Source organism: Aythya ferina (genome assembly GCF_964211825.1).
Source record: "Aythya ferina genome assembly, chromosome: 5".
Lineage (NCBI taxonomy): Eukaryota > Metazoa > Chordata > Aves > Anseriformes > Anatidae > Aythya > Aythya ferina.
In genome coordinates this window covers 47,356,094-47,374,523 of record NC_140301.1, presented here as the reverse complement: position 1 = coordinate 47,374,523, position 18,430 = coordinate 47,356,094, and the positions used below count along the sequence as shown (strand labels likewise).

The following is an 18,430-nucleotide window of genomic DNA, read 5'->3' as shown; positions in this document are numbered from 1 at the left end:
TTTTGAGTTGCTCTGGCAGGTAATCAATTGTGAAGTACAAACTGGGTTCATCAAAAAGAGCAACTGTCTTAAAAGGTTTGGCCCACACGATATCAGAGATCTGATTGACCTCAAAATCTCTAGCCTGCAAAGACAGGAACCAATCAAAGGGAAAAAGAAAGAAAGACAAAGAAAATGGGATTGTTATCCAAAGTTTTAGAGTGACAGAACTGGTGCTGACTGGCAAACTGCTCTTACCCTGTCCAAGTGACCTCTGAGGTTGGTTTTTGCAGCTAAAACGACCCACAAACATTACTTGTGAATTCTGATGAATTTCAGCCAGTTTTGTGACTGGTGTTTTGGCTCTGACACCTTGCAAAACAACCCAAATCCAGTAATAAACCTTCCCTATCAACTTTTAAATGGACTCAGCCATCAGAAAGATCCCAGGAACAGGGCTGGTGTGAAGACTGCCTGGCATTGCTGCTAACAGCCATAAACCATAGTCCTTTCCTGTAGGGAGGCAGAAACTGCAAGACCTCCCAGCAATCTGCTTTGAGTTTAATTCCAGACAACATTGTTGTGGACACTGTCTCCCTGTAGATTGAAAAATTCTGCATGTTGTTTTTTTTTATTATATTTTATTTTTCTCCCAAAGGGCTTTATGAATGCTGGCTGGACAGCGCTGGAGCTGTGCTACAGGTTAGAGGAAAAATGATTTCTGTGTTACAGAAATGCTGCCTGCAATATTAAGGTCACTCTGTCCTAACATGATTCCACCACAGAGATGAATACAGGTTGTGATGCACTGTGTTACGCCGTGTCGTACTGAATTAACTGAAGGCGGTTTGCCCCAGGGGGTGCCAATTCATCTGTTCACTGGAGCTTGCCCCAAATCAACATAAAACAAAATCGAAAGATTCTTCCATGACAAACTGCCTGCTCATTCATCTGTTGTTTCACTGCGGTGCTGTTCTCATTACCACATTTGATTTAATTTGTATGTGTACTACTCATGGAAAAAAATAAAAAATTCCATCATACCCTTGCTTTGGGGCGTGAAAGGTCAACAAAGCAAGTAGCTGCTGCCTTTTGGGGCAATCAAAACACACTGTGTAGGATTAATTTGGAATGGCTTGCTTTAAATTAAGGAGCTAAAAAGGTTTTAATCCTTACTTAAAGGTGTGTGTGTTTTAAATCAATTTACACCAGAATATTGTATAAAGGATTCCTTATCATACATGGGCCTTTTCCCTTTCAAAGTCCACACATATCCCAATATTAAATGAATTATCATGTTAGATCTATGTTCTAAGGAGTACGATTTCCTAAAAATAAAAAGTTATTCAGCTCATCAACTTGAGTAGTGATCACAGTAGGTGGGATCTTATAAAAACACCTCTAAGGAACAACTGAGCTGCCACACAGTGGATTAAAAACTTAATTTCTATTAGGATTTTCAGTTTTGGCCCATGTGGTAAGAATTTTATTTACTATGCAATCTTAAAAATACTTTGAATTAATAATATGACCTTCACAAATTCTCAACAGGTGTATTTAAACTGCTAAGACATTTTCTTTTCTGATAGCTTGGCTTGGTAAGTTTAGCACTGTCAACTGAAACGACGTAAGTGGAGTAGATCAAAGGAGGAAAGTTCCTTATAAATTCTTCCTCTATAGCAGAAAGTAAAATCTAAGTTAGGTAATGAAAATGACTGATAACTAAGGTTCTGTCATCATTAGCTTGTGACAAAATTTTCACAATATAAAGTTCAACATAGAAAAAATGAGATTTCCACTAAAGGTGCTGCATTTCTTCAACAGACAATGCTTTTGCATTTCACAACACGTTGTGACACCTGTTTGTTATTGTATTGCTAACTGTCACCTCCAGACTGCTTTCTGACTTCTCGAAGATCCCCAGCACCTACCTTCATCAGCCACAACGATCATACAAATACAAGGGTTTGGAAATAATGGATAGTAAAAAGGAAGATATAATATTCATAAGTGTGTTTAGGGTTGCTCCTAAGCCAAGACAATCATTAAGCATGTAAAGATTTTTAAAGGATGTTAGAATGCCTTAACATCCCACATTTCTTAAAGGTCAAGTTGGGAAATCATGCCAATTTATCACTTTTAGTTACAACACAAAGGTAAGTGACAAAGTCTTTGCTTCTTATTAGTAGCATTCATGTAGTTAGGATGATCCTAACAACTATTTAGCAACAGTGCTTACCTGGTAGCACAGATAACCACCCAGTCACCGTTTCATTCTCAGTCATTAGTAGTTAACTCTGCAAGCTTTTTACTGACATAACCTTTTCCCTCAGTGAAATGAAGATTAAGCTCTCTCAGTAAAAAGGAGCACATGTATTTCTGCGATTTAGTACCACTTCTGCTGAGTCTTTCCAAATACTTTATGGCCTCTGACTCTTATTTTCAAGGCAGTAAGGATGCAATTTTAATTTATATAAGTAAACAAGACAAACCATACAAACTGGAATTTATTTCACTCATAAAGTAAAACAAGGAATATAAGAACTTCTGTTTTGCATCTATGTTTTTAAATGCATTTTTGGTTACTTTAATTTTAAAATTTAACATTCTGTAAGAAAGTACACTATCAAAAGCTATGTTTGAAGACCAGTTAGGAAGTATTCTTACTCTGTGTTGCTTGACAGATTGTCACACAGGAATATTTTAAAACTTTTTTTTTTTTTCTGCAGAAAAGTCAGAAAAAAATCTTTTAAAATGCTCATTAATCTTAAATGAGGACTTACTTGTTAATATATCAGACAACCATTTGAAAATTGCATATTGGCAATATCCTGCCACCCTTGTATTCTCAGCTGTATGTAGTTGTAACATGTTCTAGCTTCATTTTGATAAGTCATGAGTTTTAAGATGACACACACTAATTAGGACTCTTGAACCTTTTCTGCTACTCTAAGCAGCACAGGTTTTGCAAGAGGAATTAAGTATTGTTTATCTACTTACAATAAAATATATGGGATATTAACTCTGGCTAACTTTATTTTTTTTTTTACATGTTAAAAATATGTCATCAGAGCATAGCAAAGCGCTCTTTTAATCTTTTGATGAGCTGTTGTGTATCAACATGGCCTGGGAATGCTTCCGCTGACTTTTGAGCAGCTGTGTAACTCCTCTGAAGATCTCCAACCTATAAGAAACACACAAACTAGTTTTGTAAATGCAAGCACTACAGTATTTGCATCATATATTCTGTAAAGTACAGTTCTGACACTCACAAATGTTTAAACATAGCTGGTCCTCAGACACAACAAATAAAACAGACTATGCAATTTTTCAGACTCAGGATTTTTTCCCTCTTACTTTAAGGGGTGAGAATAAAAATAAGTGTGTGTTTTCTTTTTTAATGGGAGGGATGCATCAAGACAGTAACTTTATATCTTACCTGACTTCTTGGAGAAAGGACAAGGTACCCTACGCTCAGTGCTTAAAGTTAGGAGGAATAAAAAATGGAAGACTTGGTTTTAAATCCCATAAATGTTGTCTCATAGAAAAGAGAGAGCCAATCAGGCCTCTGCAAAGGTCACAACTCCATGTGATCTGCAACCTCACAGAGATGCAGGATAGCACACAGAGCTGATGAGATGTATATTGCTCCTCTATTGTTTTTTGAAGTATGTTTCCACATTAGGAAAAAGTAAAGTTGGGAGCAAATAGACATCATTTCTTTGAAGAGGGAAGTGATGTAAGGAGAGCACCTCAGAAAGTGGGTTCAGAAAAAAAGAACCCAAAAGTTTGAAACCCCATCTAGAAAAAGTGATAGCTTCTGGATGGAAAGGGAGAAGCAGCAGAAAGTGGCAGCAGGTGACCTTTGTTGCCTGTGTGTCTGTCAACACAGAGGTTCAGGTCCTGGTCAGAGAAGTTACATCCTATAAACCATGACATTACACTGAATCTAAGAATTGCATTATCGCACTGCATAAACAGTTAGTTGACCTTGCCATTTGTCTTCTTCCACAGCCTGTGCAGTTCCTCTGTGCAAAAGCTACATAACTAACCATTTGCAGACTAGGATTTAGTCATTAATCAGTAAGTATATAATGCAATTATTCCAAACCATATTCTGTTTCACAATGAAGAGGATATGCTTACAAAGTAATGGGTTGTTCACTCCTTGATGCAATCTGTAGGAGTTGGGCTGCCCACACAACACAGACTCATAAAAGAATCTTGAAGATATAGGCACAAGCCAAGAAATACTATTTTTCTTGTAAAAATATGGGGACTTGGACAAGTTTCTCCTTATTAATAGTAATGTCAGACACGCTGTTAATTCAGTGTCTGAGACACTCATTATGAAAAAAATACTAACACACAAAATTCAGTGGTCATAAAGCTGAAGAAGAGATATTACTTTTGAGATTACTAAAACCATGGGATGAATGATTGGGATTCCATATTTATATATATATTATATAATCACTGATAAATCATTTGATACTATTTCAGTTCACATTCTGAAAAAGCCGATGACTGTAAAGAGTGTAGATGGAATTATTAATGGACTGTCCATCTTCAGTGCATTTGGAGAATTGCAAAGTTACTCTATGGCTAGTTGGCCTCACATTCTCAAAACCAAACATTCGAATGGCAACTTTTATACATATTCTGGGTATTAAAATGTAACTTCACTTCTATCTTGAGTTTGCGCAGTACATACTCATAGAATCATAGAATCATTCAAGTTGGAAAAGACCTCTAAGATCATATAGTCCAACCTTTAAACTAGTACTGAAGTCCACAACTAAACCATGCTACTAAATTTCAAATATACAGTTTTCTTGAAGACCTTCAGGGATGGTGACTCAACCACTTCCCTGGGCAGCATATTCCAATGCCACGCAACCCTTTCAGTAAAGAAATTTCTCCTAATATCCAACCTAAGTATTGTTTTGTCTTAGCTGTTTAGAACTCTGAGTAATAACAATAAAAACTCGACTGCCCCCCCACCAAGGCTCAATTTTTAAGATTTTAAAATAGGACTGTACATTACCTTCTCTGAGAGTATTGCAAAATTAAAATGGGGCTCATACATATGAGGTGCTAAATATGAAGCAGTCTGCAGCAAAGCTCTTGCCTGTGTAGAGAAAGAAAAAAAAAAGTAGTGAAATCTGCAAGGGAGGGTAACAAGAATCTAAAGCAATTTTCATCTTTCTTGAAAGAAACCATTTTGGGTTCTCTTTACTAGGCCTTTGCTAATAATGCCACACTACATATGGGTTACACTACATATAAGCTACACCAATAGTAAATCTAGGCATAATACAGTTTAAAAGTAATGAAATGAACAAGACTCTTGATGGAGTTAGAAAGGCTGTGTTGGGACCGTATTTAATTAGGCAATTCAGCTCTATATACTGAATATAGTCATTTAAAAAAAGGCAGTTAAAGTCCCACTGAAGGTATCCATTGTCCCTGACGGCACTGTGTAACAGTGATTCAGTCTTAAGCATCCCCAGAAATCTAAACTTTATCATAAAAATGAAACAGTTCACACATTCAACATTTTGCATAAAAGCCTTCAATGTTATTTTCACACTTCCTATTAGCATAAAAAGAAAAGAAAACAAACAAACAAAAGAACATGAGATCAAGGTGGTTTATAAGGCATCCAGAACCAGGTTAATAACTAATATAATGCCCCTCTGTTATTGTCCCTGCAGCTTTGTTTGTGTGTGGAATTGAAATGGCCAAGTTGTGCTTTCCTCAGAACTTAGATAGTAGAGCTTTTATCACTTTCTCTTTAAGGATGAAGGGAGAGTTGAAGGGATGGACAGATGTGTGTGACCATACATTCTCTCAAATGACCACACATGTTGTCTTGCTCAGCCTAAGCTGCCCAGACTTTTGGAGAAATACAGTAAAATGATCCCTCCATGAAAGAAAGAAAAAAAAAAAAAAGAAAGAAAGAAAAGAAAAAGATCCTTGGGGCTGAGGTGGACTTTGAAACAAATCACTGAGGGAATATGAAGTTGTAAAGCTTGACATTACTCAATACATTAAAAATTAAACAGTCTACTTGCTGGATTCGATCTTTTTTACAATCAGCAAAACACTAGTATTAAAAATTAATTAAAAAATTAAGAATCAAAAGGTGAATTCTTGTGCCATAATTTCAATTAAACAATCAGGTCAACTTGTGAATGCTTTCACAAAAAAATGGAGAGTTTTGAAAATATATAAATATATCAGATCTTTTAATAGCAATGGTATCTACTAACTTTTTTGAAAGGCAGAGCAAAGAATTTAATAAAAATCCCTTAATTTGACAAAGTTGAGTAAATGCATGTACTAACATTGTAAAATAAAATAAAACCAAAGATAAGTAAAATATCTTCATATTTTTTATTGTCCTATACATGCATTTATTGCTGTGATCCTGAATTTTTATTATTCATGTGATACAAGAAGAAATTTGAAATTTTAAAGCTGAAAAATAAAATGGACATAAAACATTTCATTATAATGGAAAGACTCTGGAATCCTGACTATTATCAGTGACAACCTCCATAGAAATTGGATAGACATTCCAGATGGGTTTTAAATATCGGTAGTATGCCTGAAACCAAACTGAAACCAAAACCGAACTTCATTTGTCACTGAAAACATCCAGTGTTGGGTTCATTTCAATGTTTCCATGACAATTGCCAGCCCACCTGAATAAAGTTATCTTATAAGAATTATTTGCTCTTCAAAAAGATTTTCAAAAAAGTCTTTATATAATATTGCAGCTTTTTGAAGTCTACACAAACCCATCACAATAGTCTTGCTCCCATTGCTCCCATAGCTCCCATAGAGAAAGATTAAAACAGTCCAGAGTAGTTCTAACGGACCAACAAATAGATAATAACTTTCATTTCATGTGTATAAAAATTACTACTTTCAATCCACTATGCATGTCAATTATATAGCTAATTGCAACACAACACAGTGTACTCACAGTAGGTAAAATGAACCACCAAGGTTACTGATATGAAAATGTTTCACAAGAATCTGCTGCTTTGGGACTAAACTTAAAAGCAGTCTCCTTGTTGAAAAAATCTTTTAAGAGGTGATCTGATTGTTGTTTTCTGTTGCCCAACAAAAGTATATTATCTACACTTTAAATTGAATATATAGTCAAAGTTGTAATTTAAGTGATGACTATAGTATGATAGGTTTTGTTATAGGCATCAATTTAGAAAAAAAGATCTCAACAACTTCGAAGTCACTGCAAACCTTGTTCATCTTGGACGAATCATTTGGATATGCCTAAGAATAAGCAGTTTAATGGGAGACAGCATGATAATGTGGAGGTTACACTGAACCATTCATAAAATTCATCATTTTTTGTGCCTATAGTAGTAACCTTCAAGTACAAACAGGCCAAAGAAAGCATTCTGCTTAGGCTGAGGTTAATACCAACCTGCTCGATGTGACCTTTTTGCATTTCCAGTACAGCCAAGTTATTGTAAGCTTCTGCATGGTCATTATTGTTGACTAATGTCAGCTTGAAACACTGGTAAGCCAGATTCAGGTCTCCTATCCCCTAAAAGAAAGATCGTATTTTAATTTGTGAAAAGATTGGAAACAACATGCATCTGTTTTGTTGTCTTGGCTATCTTTTCATCCATATGTACTATCATGAAATGCAAATTACAATAAAAGCATGCTGATCAGAACCATATGTGCTTTTTTCCCAGACCATCTCATTTGCTTCTCATTCTTTACTGAGACAGAATTGTTCCTCTCCAGCACAAATTTACATGCTTTAAGTGAGATTCTTCATCTAACTGAATGCTTAGATGGCTAAAGTGCCATCTATACTGACCATGCTATACGCTACCCTTTTAGTAGGGTAAGAAAAACAGAGATGTCTCCAGGGGAAAAGTTATCTTGCTTCTCTGTCTTTAAATGGATTCAAAAAGAAAGCAAACACATATAAGCCTACTTATTAGAAGACAAAAACAAAGGGAGATTAATCTCTTTGTATGGAGACATTGTCTACATGTTAATGTTCTAGTTTTATGACCAACATTGACACAGCATCAGGTTAAACCTTAAAAGTGAAAAATGCTGAAGAATATATGCATATCAGTTCAAATTTCAGTGTTTTAGGTAGTATAAATCAACATGTTATCCTAGTTGATACACAATCAAGATGAACAGTTCAGTTTCTCTCTGACTTAAGTTAAATAGCAATCAGCATTTGGACAGAACCCATGCGAGAAAGCTAGCAAAACATTATTTGATAACTTTATTCTGGACAGATAAACAGAAATCTAACATAACTTCTGGAATAACATCTTCAAAAATGGGCAATGGATGAAAATTAGTGTACGAATTTAACAAATTTGATGACACAATTAAACAATATCTCTGTTGCTGCCTACAAAACAGAAGACTAGGTATTTTAGTGTCTGTTCCACGATGCTCAATAGGCACTTTTGACAACAAAATTAATCTAATGCTCCATGTCATATAAATAAAAGCTCAGAGAAAAAACATCTTGAATTCAATTTTATGTCAGATTAGCTTGTATTGCTGCAAAGGCCCTCAAGGGCTGGTACGTGTTACAGATTTTCAGAAATAAGGGAAGGTTAAAGACTGTTAGAAAGGGAGAATCTTTTAGCAGGAGTAAACCACATTCTGTGATGATGTATAGAGCTTTTTTCTTTTCCTCTTCCTCTCTCTGAAGTGCAAATAAACCCTTAATTAAGTCTGTACTATACTTTATCCAATACACTAGCAGGTTTCATATTTCAAAGTAGGACAATGATTCCTTCCTGGCTATTCTTTTTCCGGTTTCTGTAAAATCGCACTCATTCAGAAGGATTGTTAATATTTTTCATACCACAGCCACGTGTCCCAAGTTATACCACACATCTGCCGTCTCCTCCTCATTTGCAGCCAAAAACAGTGCACGTTCAAATGAAGTTAGTGTCATATCATATTGCTGGGCATAGAAGCAACAGAGGCCCAGATTGTTAAAAAGCTGGCAGTTATAGACACCCATCTGCAGAAGCCGCCTAGATTGAAAGAAAATATTTCTTATTTTTTATATTAATTTCAAATCTGAATTCAATTCTAAATGACAAAATTTTCTCCTCCTTCCTCCCTGTACCAAGAATGTAATAGCCATGTACCTTAACTTTATTTTGAACTCAGACAATTTTGTTACAGTTTTACACTTGGTAAAGGTTTCATGAAGGGCAGTGCAGAGCATTTCTGATTAGTAGAATCAGAGCTGTGCAACACAGTCTTTGTGTAAATTAGATGACTCCTGGCATTTTGACTGTTACATGATCTGACTTCATGGTCAGACAGAGCTGTACACAGAATTTCTCCATTTCTTCTTTCCAATCCTTCAACCTCAACCATGCTGTAATTGCTGCAGTTAATGTTCATAACTCTTCAGGCTTCAAATTTTTACTTGATTCCTGTCCTGCAGCACTGCTCTGATCAGTGCTAGTATATCTAGCGTATGAATTTACATTGATCTTACATTTGAAACATAAGTCAAATTTTGATTCAAATTGATATTGAGTCAGACTCATTTGCAACCTGTCTCAAAATAAAATGTAAGTAGCATCCTTTAATACTGTCTTTTTATTTCTTTCAGTAAAACATAGGGGAACCCCAGCTCACATTCAAGTAAGAGGTTTTGTGGTCACAACTGCCTATGGCTTCAGGTGGAGTTTTTCAAAAACTACTCCTTTCCAGAGGGCTGAATAGGAAGTCCATTTGCTTCCTGAAGGCAAATGAAGCTGAGAGTAAGGCTTGGCACTCTTAAACCTCCTCATGTTGTGAAAGATAATTTCTTGTTTATTAACCGAACAATCAACTGTTTTGATAATCTGCTGATATAAGCTTCAAGCACAATGACGACAAATCTGTAGAAGAGATGTACTTATCACTGGCAGAGAAGATACGTACATTGGTGAGTTGTTGCGCTGATTTTATGCTGATATTTCTCCAAAAGCTTGATCAACCTCCCATGTCAGTTTCCCAATGCTCTTGTTTTGCTACCAGCATTACAAAAATCAACCCTATTACCATTCCATGTGTCCAGTTCCTCCTTCCTCCCCACAAGTGCATATACCTATAAAACCGCAGAGCTATCTCAGGCTGGTCTGAATAAAAACGGTTGCTGCCAATGCATGCAATAGCTTCCACGTGAGTATTGTCTTGTTTTAAGACTTCTTTATAGTACTCTGTAGCTGAGGAAATATTGTTCATTTCCTATACAATGAGAAAAAAAATAAATTTAGTTCTACTTTTTATCACCAATTTTTATAATAAAACTTTCTAAAATGTCAACCTATTGAGTGCTTTATCTCTGCCTTGTACAGTACTTAACTGAGATGAATTATGTATGCCCTTACAGTTCTCTAATTGTACAATGCAACATCACTAATTGGCAACTTCACAAGTATCACACACATGGACAAGAAGAAGGCGTATTCATTTATCAGTGCCAGCTGTACCTGTCATAACACAATGCAATTGGTAATAAAAAAGGGTGGTTTTTGTTGTTGTTGTTGTTTGGTTTGGTTTGGTTTGTTTTTTAAGGAAAAAAGATTGGTCACAAGCTTAGTATGTGCAATGGGTATTTGCTACGTTTTGCACAATGCCTTGTGATATAGAGTACTGTACAGCTGATTTCCCAGTATGGTAACATACAGAAGATTTATTTCCCCAGTCAATGTCTCAATTACTTTCAATGCTTTGTAAATCAATGTCTGAATTTCTCTGAACATAAACGACAATATAATGGCATACCAAGAATTATTATGTGCCTTTGAAAACAGAAAGCATGGATTTACTACCATAACTTGTACTGGGTAGGATACGCCAGTTAAGAGAGCTATATTTTATCAAAAAATATGCTTGGATGTATGCTAGTTGGAAGATGAATTAGGGTGGACTCCTTGCTGTAAATGTCACACTGTTTCTGAGAAGTGCAAGTCACCACAGGACTCTGCCCCATATTAGAAGAAAATAAACTACAATGGTTAAAACACACTTCTGTGGTTAGAGAGGAATAATTTCTACCTATGTGCTGTAGATGTATGTGGTGGTTTTACCGTGCTAGGCAGCTAAATATCACAACTGCTCTCTCACTCCCCCTCCTTAGATGAGGAGGGGAAGAAGTAAAGTAAAGAACAACTCATGGGTTGAGATAAGGATAATTTAATTAAAGTAAAAAAAAAAATAATTATTATTAAGGAAAGATTAGTATTAAGTAAACAATTTAACTAAAGGGAAAAAAAAAAGGGAAAGGGGAAAAGGGAGGGGGAAAGGCAAGAAAACAAAACAAAACAAAGCAAAACAAATAAAGGCTATGTGGAAGTGCAGAGGAAATAAATTACTCTCTATTTCCCACAAACGAGCGATGCTTGACCACGTCCTTGAAGCAGGGCCTCAATGCACGTAGCTGGTGTTCAGGAGGAGGACCGACATTTTCCCAATGAGAGCCCACCCCTCCCCTCTTCTTCCTGTTTCCACCTTTTATTGCTGAGTGTGACATCAAATGGTATGGAATATACCTTCGGTTGGTTTAGGTCAGCTGCCCTGGTGATGTTTCTCTTCTCACTTTTTTGCCCACCCCCTAGGAGGGTTAGAGAGAGTCCCGATGCTGTGTCAGCACTGCTCAGCAGCAGACACAACACTGGTGCGATACCACTGCTGTTCTAGCTACAAGTGCAGAGCACAGCACTGTATGGGCTGCTGTAGGTAAAGTTAACATCCCAGCCAGACCCAGTACAATGTACTGTACTCTTAACCTGACTAAAGAACAAGATTTTTTTTTTTTTTTTTTAACCTATGTAGCACATTTAGCCATGAAAACGTGTGTTGTTTTTTTTTTTTTTTTCAATTAAGTAAAACAGTATTAAAGCAGTCCCTTTACATATATACATGTAGATATATTATTATTATTATTTTAAACCGAGTAAGGCCTACAACTCTTCCCATAGCCAAAAGGTAGTGACAGAGAATGAAAGCTCTGATTAAGATGCCTGATGCGCACATTCCACTTGTGAGTGTATGTAATAAGAACAGCCCTGTGCTGCAGTACAAATCTTTGCTAATAAAGCTATAATCCTGCACTCAGGTGTCAGTGCAAAAGTATATTCTGTCAAGTATATGCAGCCTTTTGTAATTCCTTAAAGGGTTATGCAATGTTATGTATGGTTCTGCAAAATCATATCCATATTAAAAACTGTTTAGCAATTCAGGAAGAAAAGCCTTCAAAAATTATGCAGCTGTTTTCTTCCTTGCTGAAGGACAAAAAGGATTTAATATGAAAATGGATTAATGCTTAGGGGCTAGATGAGAATGATGAGAACAGGAAAGAATGCCAAGTATCAATGTAGACAAAAAAAAACATGATGTTTAAAACATTGGTTTTGGAACAGCATCATTACCAACTTTTAGTGTAGCACAATATTAAGTCCACTGACATGAAAATACACTTTTAAAATGCAAAATACATGGTTACCAAGCTAAAACGAAATGACTACTTTAAGACTAATCCTACTTAAAATAACATCTACTTCAAAACCAAGAAACACTCACATTCCAACTGTTCTCACTGGCTTAAGAAATCAACAAAGTGGCTTACAGCACAATAAAGACAGCATTGATCTGTTGACTATCTTGCTGTTTAATCCTGCCAGCGGGCTGTTGGTGACTTGAGCAGTTTTAGTCCGATGAAAAATATATGAACTTGACCAAGCTACACGGACAATATCTGGACCGCCTGACTAAATGTGGTCATGCTTCTGCATGTCTGAACAAGGTCTTGTGGGTGTGATTAACCATTTAAACAAACAAGCATGCAAAACTCCCCCGACATTACTTTGGTATCTTAGATAATGTTACCTGTTTTGCATTAGTGATACCAGAAATCACTGTAGTTAATTTTTGATGCCCTTAAATTTATATTCAAATATTGGCTCTTTTTCTTGCTCGAGCAGCTAACCTTGGCTACAATTGCATAGTGCATGCATACCTCATAGATTCTGGCAATTCCACAAAGAAGAGTCACTTCTCCAGGAAATCGTTCTAATCCTTGCTTAAAAAGGTTTAATGCTGTTACAGGCTGGTCCAAGCGCATATACACCTATGCAAATAAAAAGTGTACATAAATTTCAAATGTCTTTATATTCATACTGCTGTTTGACAAGGCAGGTTAAATGGAAGGAATGACACCTCACTTTATGCAGTAAAACATTAGCAGAGATGGTGAATTATGAAAATAATGGAGTTAATACTGAAAAAAAATCTCTGTAATGTAGAGAAAATAGGCTAAATAAGATAATTAAATTTGCATGCATGTCATCTAGACATTATTAATTCATCTGGACATTACTAATAAACTAAAGAAGTTATCTATTATCGTATCAAAAATATACCTTAACACTAAGGTGAAGGTTTTACCTTGAATATTTTCCTGTTTAATATATTTTTTAAACTATACATTTGGGCTTGAAAGAACTGGATCTTCTGGTTGATAGTGCTGGAATAACAAAATATTTTACTTAGTTAAATAAGACTGCACTGCACCAGGCACTGATGCTTTCAAATCTCCTTAGTGCTCTGACAACTTTCGCTGTCCTAAATCATAAAATCCCTTAGTGGTAAGAAGGCAGTTTGGTCCCTGTGATTTTGGCTTCTGTGTTGATTATGACAACACATGATGTAGATAATTTTGTGTGAGAACTGGAGAGAGGGCATCAACGTGTTGACAGAGACCACCTGTACAGCTGTCTGAGAGTACAACTCTAAAGCCCTCCTGTTGTGGGGTATGCTAACAACAGCTACAGCAAAGGGAAAAACCCCACACACCTACTTTGGGAAAGGAGTTGACTACAGTGATTAATCTGTCCCCCACTGAGTGGAAAAGTGTTTTGAGTGTTACTGTTAGAGAAATATTACATTAAATAAAAATACTTAATATGAGTGAAAAGTGGAAACAATCTGTGACTGGTATCTTTGTGGGGAAAAAAAAAAAAAAAAAAAAAAAAAAACTTATGATGAAATTTAGGAAAATATCAATGTTAACAGAACACCCAAGAAACCTCAAAATGCATTTTCTGTTTCTGCTCTCAAGCCTCAGAGATATTTATTTTTTTGATGTGGAGGGAGTACTTGGTAGACTTGGACTTGGACTCCAATGACATCATCAATTAATATGCCCTAAGTCATCAATCTATTCCTAATGAATTTTATATCTGGGTATCTAAAACAGACTTCAAATCATTTGCTATAGTTTTTCATTTATAAGCTATGCAGCAGCTGCTGATGAATTTAATGTCTGCATTGAATTTTAAACTTCAAATAAACATCTCCATTGTGACTATCATGCTCCATTCACCGTTCTTTAATCAAGACTTGAAGTTTTATATTCTTTTTGCAATAGTTTACTACTATGAAATTACTCTTTACAGAGTCAGACGAAAGAGAATAAATTATATTTGGGTATAACGTCTTAATTATGAAGAACCTTGGCTGATCATTTTACTCCTAAGTAACACCAGCGTGAGTAACTTGCATAAAAGTCTAAATCTGCTTTATAAGCTAGTGCATACCAACATACCTTCAAATAACTTTTTTCTTTTTTGAACTGAGAATTTTAATAAGCTGTTTTTTTGTTTTCTTGTTTGTTTTTCAACCTGATCTAACTATGAAGAATAGCTATCTTCATATTCTTAGGGCAAAAGGGTAAAAAATGGAGGTGAAGGAACTCCACGAGATCTGTTCCTTTTAAAAATCTTTTTATCTTTGTTTATGAGGTATGTTTTCTCTCTACCTGTGGTATAAAAATCCCATTTCCAGCCCTGCTGGGTCATGAAATATTTTGTAACTCCTTGGCAATATTCTGTATATTTTTTTTTAGTTTTCTTTCAATCTTTTATCCTTTCATAAATTACATTTCAAGGGAGAGTTAGTTTTGAGGAAAATATATTAAAAAAAAACAAGATTCTGATAACAGTTGTTATACAGAATATAACCAGAAAACTAATTGGTAGTCTGGTATCAGTCAGTTTGCACAGAACTTGATGCACATCTATTATTTTTTATTGGCTGCTTAACTCTAGACTTTTCAGTATTGTCAGATTGTGCTAGAACTCAGTGCCCTACCATATTGCCTGTCAGCCAACAGTCACTAAATTATGTTGTGTGATGCCTTATACTTGAGCTAGCTGGGCTATGGAGTGGGAGGTGGAAGTTCAAATACAGCTCCTACTTGTGCTACTAAGTGGGGGAAGCTTCTAAGGGGGGAGGGAGAGCAAAATCATTGTTAATCCAATTACTCTGCCAATTTAATCACCCTGTAGGTCATGAATTTTGCAGAATGACTCCTGCTAGTGAAAGAAATCTAAAATGACTAAGCTGAATTGAATAAACTAACTCAAAGTGCTGTACTGAAGACAAGCCTTCAGATATCAATGGTGGTAATTTAAATAACTAAAAGTAAACAGCTCAAGGAATGCAAAGGTACAGCAAGTATTATAATATGAATATATTTTGGATTGACTTGAATCAGGTGGCTTCAAGGTAGCTGACAAAGAGCAACTGATTTCATCTCTTCCTAGGATGAGAAGAACGAAAATGCAGTTTTAGTTTCTCATAGGCAACATCTTTTTGAATATCTTTGAAAATGTTCAGTCTGATACAAATCTCTGCAAACAAGTAATTCTGAGGCTTACCTGTACCACTTGTTTTTTTAAAGCTTTTAATGCCTTTATTTTGACAGAACATTCTCTGCTTCAAGGTCTCTGACTCCTTCCTTTAACTTACTTTGTTTTGATTTTGCTTGTGAAACTAGGATTTTGAGCTTCACTCTTCACTTACTGATTTATTGCACTAGTTTCCTAGGGGACCACAGATAGCTACACTGTTCTTCCTGCTGAAACTCCAATAATTCTTTAGCTGTGTAATACTCACTGGAACTTAGACCAAAGAATATCCTGAGGTAGCAGAAGGGTTTTTCATGAAATAAGCAAACTCCAGAATCTTTTTTTAAACTATACACTTCAATTTCAACTGTAAGTAAGTATTGTTTCAGGTCCACGTAAAGATGACACACTATTAAACTCAAGAGCTTATCAAGCTCAATACTCAACTATTCTGGTGTATGAACTTCACTGGGAAAGGCTGGAATTTCACTTCATTCTGAAATAAGCAAATTGGTGACTTACTTTTGCCAAATACAAGATTGTATCAACCATGTCCTGTTGCTTGAGAGCTGACTTGAATTGTTTTTCAGCTTCACGATATAATCCTAACCTAAAGAGGCAACAGATAGATGTAGAAGGTTGTTTTCTGGATTTTTTTTTTTAAATAAAGCTTATTAAGTAATGAAGCAGGGCACGCTAAACCAAAGAGGAACTGTCCAAAAGCATACTTTAACATCATTTATTTGTGTGCATGTGAACAAAAACCATGAATATATTATTATAAAGACAAGCATTTAAAATTATGAAAAAATCAAATTCATTAAATTGGAATTCTACATAAACAACAATAAGCAATTCTGGTTGTCTAACAGAGTTGCACCCTGACTGACTGTAAAAAATCTCCTTGACTGACCATATAATTTTAACATTCTTTTAGTATTAACTATTTGTTACTCTTTCTTGAAAATATAAAAACAAAGCCATAAAAAATCCTGCCAAGAAAAGGGATATTGCTAACATTAGAGCATTTTCAGTCTTTGTTCATCCGCGGTCCGCATATGTTTCCCTGTGTAGACACAGAACCCTGCTTAACGTGTTTAAGATTACTAACAATAGGTTTCTCTTCTTAGTTACTTCTGTAAATTAGTAATCCATGGCTCCACATGAAAACTGCTGCTTTATATACAGTAGCAGAAGCCTCTGCCATTCTGGTTAAATTATAGTTCGAAATGACAATAGGACATTGTTAGCTGTTTTCACATAGGTTTGGAGGGGAAGGTATGAATTTCTGGGCACTGTTCGAGTCTCCAGATAGGAATGTATTCTGGCTGGCCCAACACTGCTTCTGGTTTTCGTCTTCAGGAACAGACATGACAGAGGCCCAGTCCTGTCTCTCTAAGCTACAATATCTCATTGTAATGCTGCATTTCTACTTGTTAGGCCTCCCTGCCCAGCCCAAAGTAGCCCCGCTTATCATTTTTTTCCTTCATCATCCACGATTGCTCATCTACACTTGCTCCCCTCAAGCTTTCCATTTTCCTTTCACAACATTTGTCAGTTTGTCTTCTGGACACTGCAGAGTCTTCGCCCTGGTTGTTCCCTTACTTTCACAGTTCTTCATCAGCAGAAAACACTTTCTCTTAGCCTGATCTCAGAAATAGCAAAACATCTGTTGCTAACATTAAAAATATTTAACTGTATGTTGAAAAAAAATCTGTACTGTAAACTACACCACGGCTCAGTCTTAAGTCTCTCATTTCCAGTCAATTTCTCAAGCCAATATTCTACTGTTCATTTTGTGTGGTCTGTTTTACTGGTAGTTTAATAAAGTTTAATAAAGTTTAATAAAGTTTAATAAAAGTGAATATGCAACTAAGTTAGTTACTTAAAGGTACTCAATACTGGTGCCTTTACCTCCAGTATCTGACCATAATCTCCTTGTATTAAAGGAGATTTAACTGTAATCACAGTCCTCTCCAACTAAATACATTCTGAATTATTTTTCACTCTTCAGCATTGCACAGTACACACATCAGTTCAGGTCCTGCACTTTTTCTCACTGTTCATAGAAGAAATGAACAATGGCTTACCTATAGCAGCACTTCCCAATTTGGACTTTCCACCACCAGTCCTTGAATTGTGCATGCTCGGTGGCAAGGGCTGCCAAATCTAGAGCCTTCCAAAACAAAGCCATCACCTTAACATTAGTGCCTTCAACATTTATGCAAAAAACCTTTTATTATGCAAAGACTTTTGTAAAGAGAAAATTTTGAATAAACAGTCCTGGTAAACTTGAGGAGGGTGCGCTGCTTTATGGTTACTATTTTTACAGTTGAAAAATAATGTAATCCTTATAGTTTATAGTAACAAAAAGAGAAAACACAAAATTAATTTGATTAGATTTATAAATTGTGGCTTCAGAATATTCCGAGTATTTGTGTGTGCCAACATACTTTTTTCAAGCCACCCTTCCTTGTTCAATAAAAATTGTTGAAAACATGCAGAACTATACTAAAATAAACAAATCAGCCAGTTTGAGATATTGAATTGTCATCTCATTGCTAGCATCAGGCTGCCTCTACTTCTGGGGACTCTCAGATGTGTACAGTTGGAAATACTTCTTCCTTTAAAAGCCTGACATAAAAATTATTCTACAATAGATAGTAAAAATAGATAAATATTCTAAGAAATAGTTAAGAGAGTGGAAGTCTACAACCTCTTCTATCTGGTAT

At 35.7% G+C, this 18,430-nt stretch overlaps 1 protein-coding gene across 3 annotated transcripts in view; it reads right to left on the bottom strand.

Moving 5' to 3' along the window:
* Positions 1 to 2,468: 2,468 nt before the first annotated feature.
* The window catches only part of TTC8 (tetratricopeptide repeat domain 8), a 45,307-nt gene continuing 29,345 nt past the window's right edge, over positions 2,469 to 18,430 (bottom strand). For all 3 annotated transcript variants that reach the window (XM_084519944.1, XM_084519942.1, XM_084519943.1), the window contains 8 exons: positions 17,789 to 17,874; positions 16,221 to 16,308; positions 13,028 to 13,138; positions 10,115 to 10,254; positions 8,867 to 9,041; positions 7,439 to 7,561; positions 5,027 to 5,110; positions 2,469 to 3,163 (listed from right to left, as the gene is read on the bottom strand). In XM_084519944.1, the coding sequence (XP_084376070.1) occupies positions 3,047 to 3,163; positions 5,027 to 5,110; positions 7,439 to 7,561; positions 8,867 to 9,041; positions 10,115 to 10,254; positions 13,028 to 13,138; positions 16,221 to 16,308; positions 17,789 to 17,874 (924 nt within the window). In that variant the 3' untranslated portion in view covers positions 2,469 to 3,046. The remainder of the gene's footprint in view (positions 3,164 to 5,026; positions 5,111 to 7,438; positions 7,562 to 8,866; positions 9,042 to 10,114; positions 10,255 to 13,027; positions 13,139 to 16,220; positions 16,309 to 17,788; positions 17,875 to 18,430) is intronic.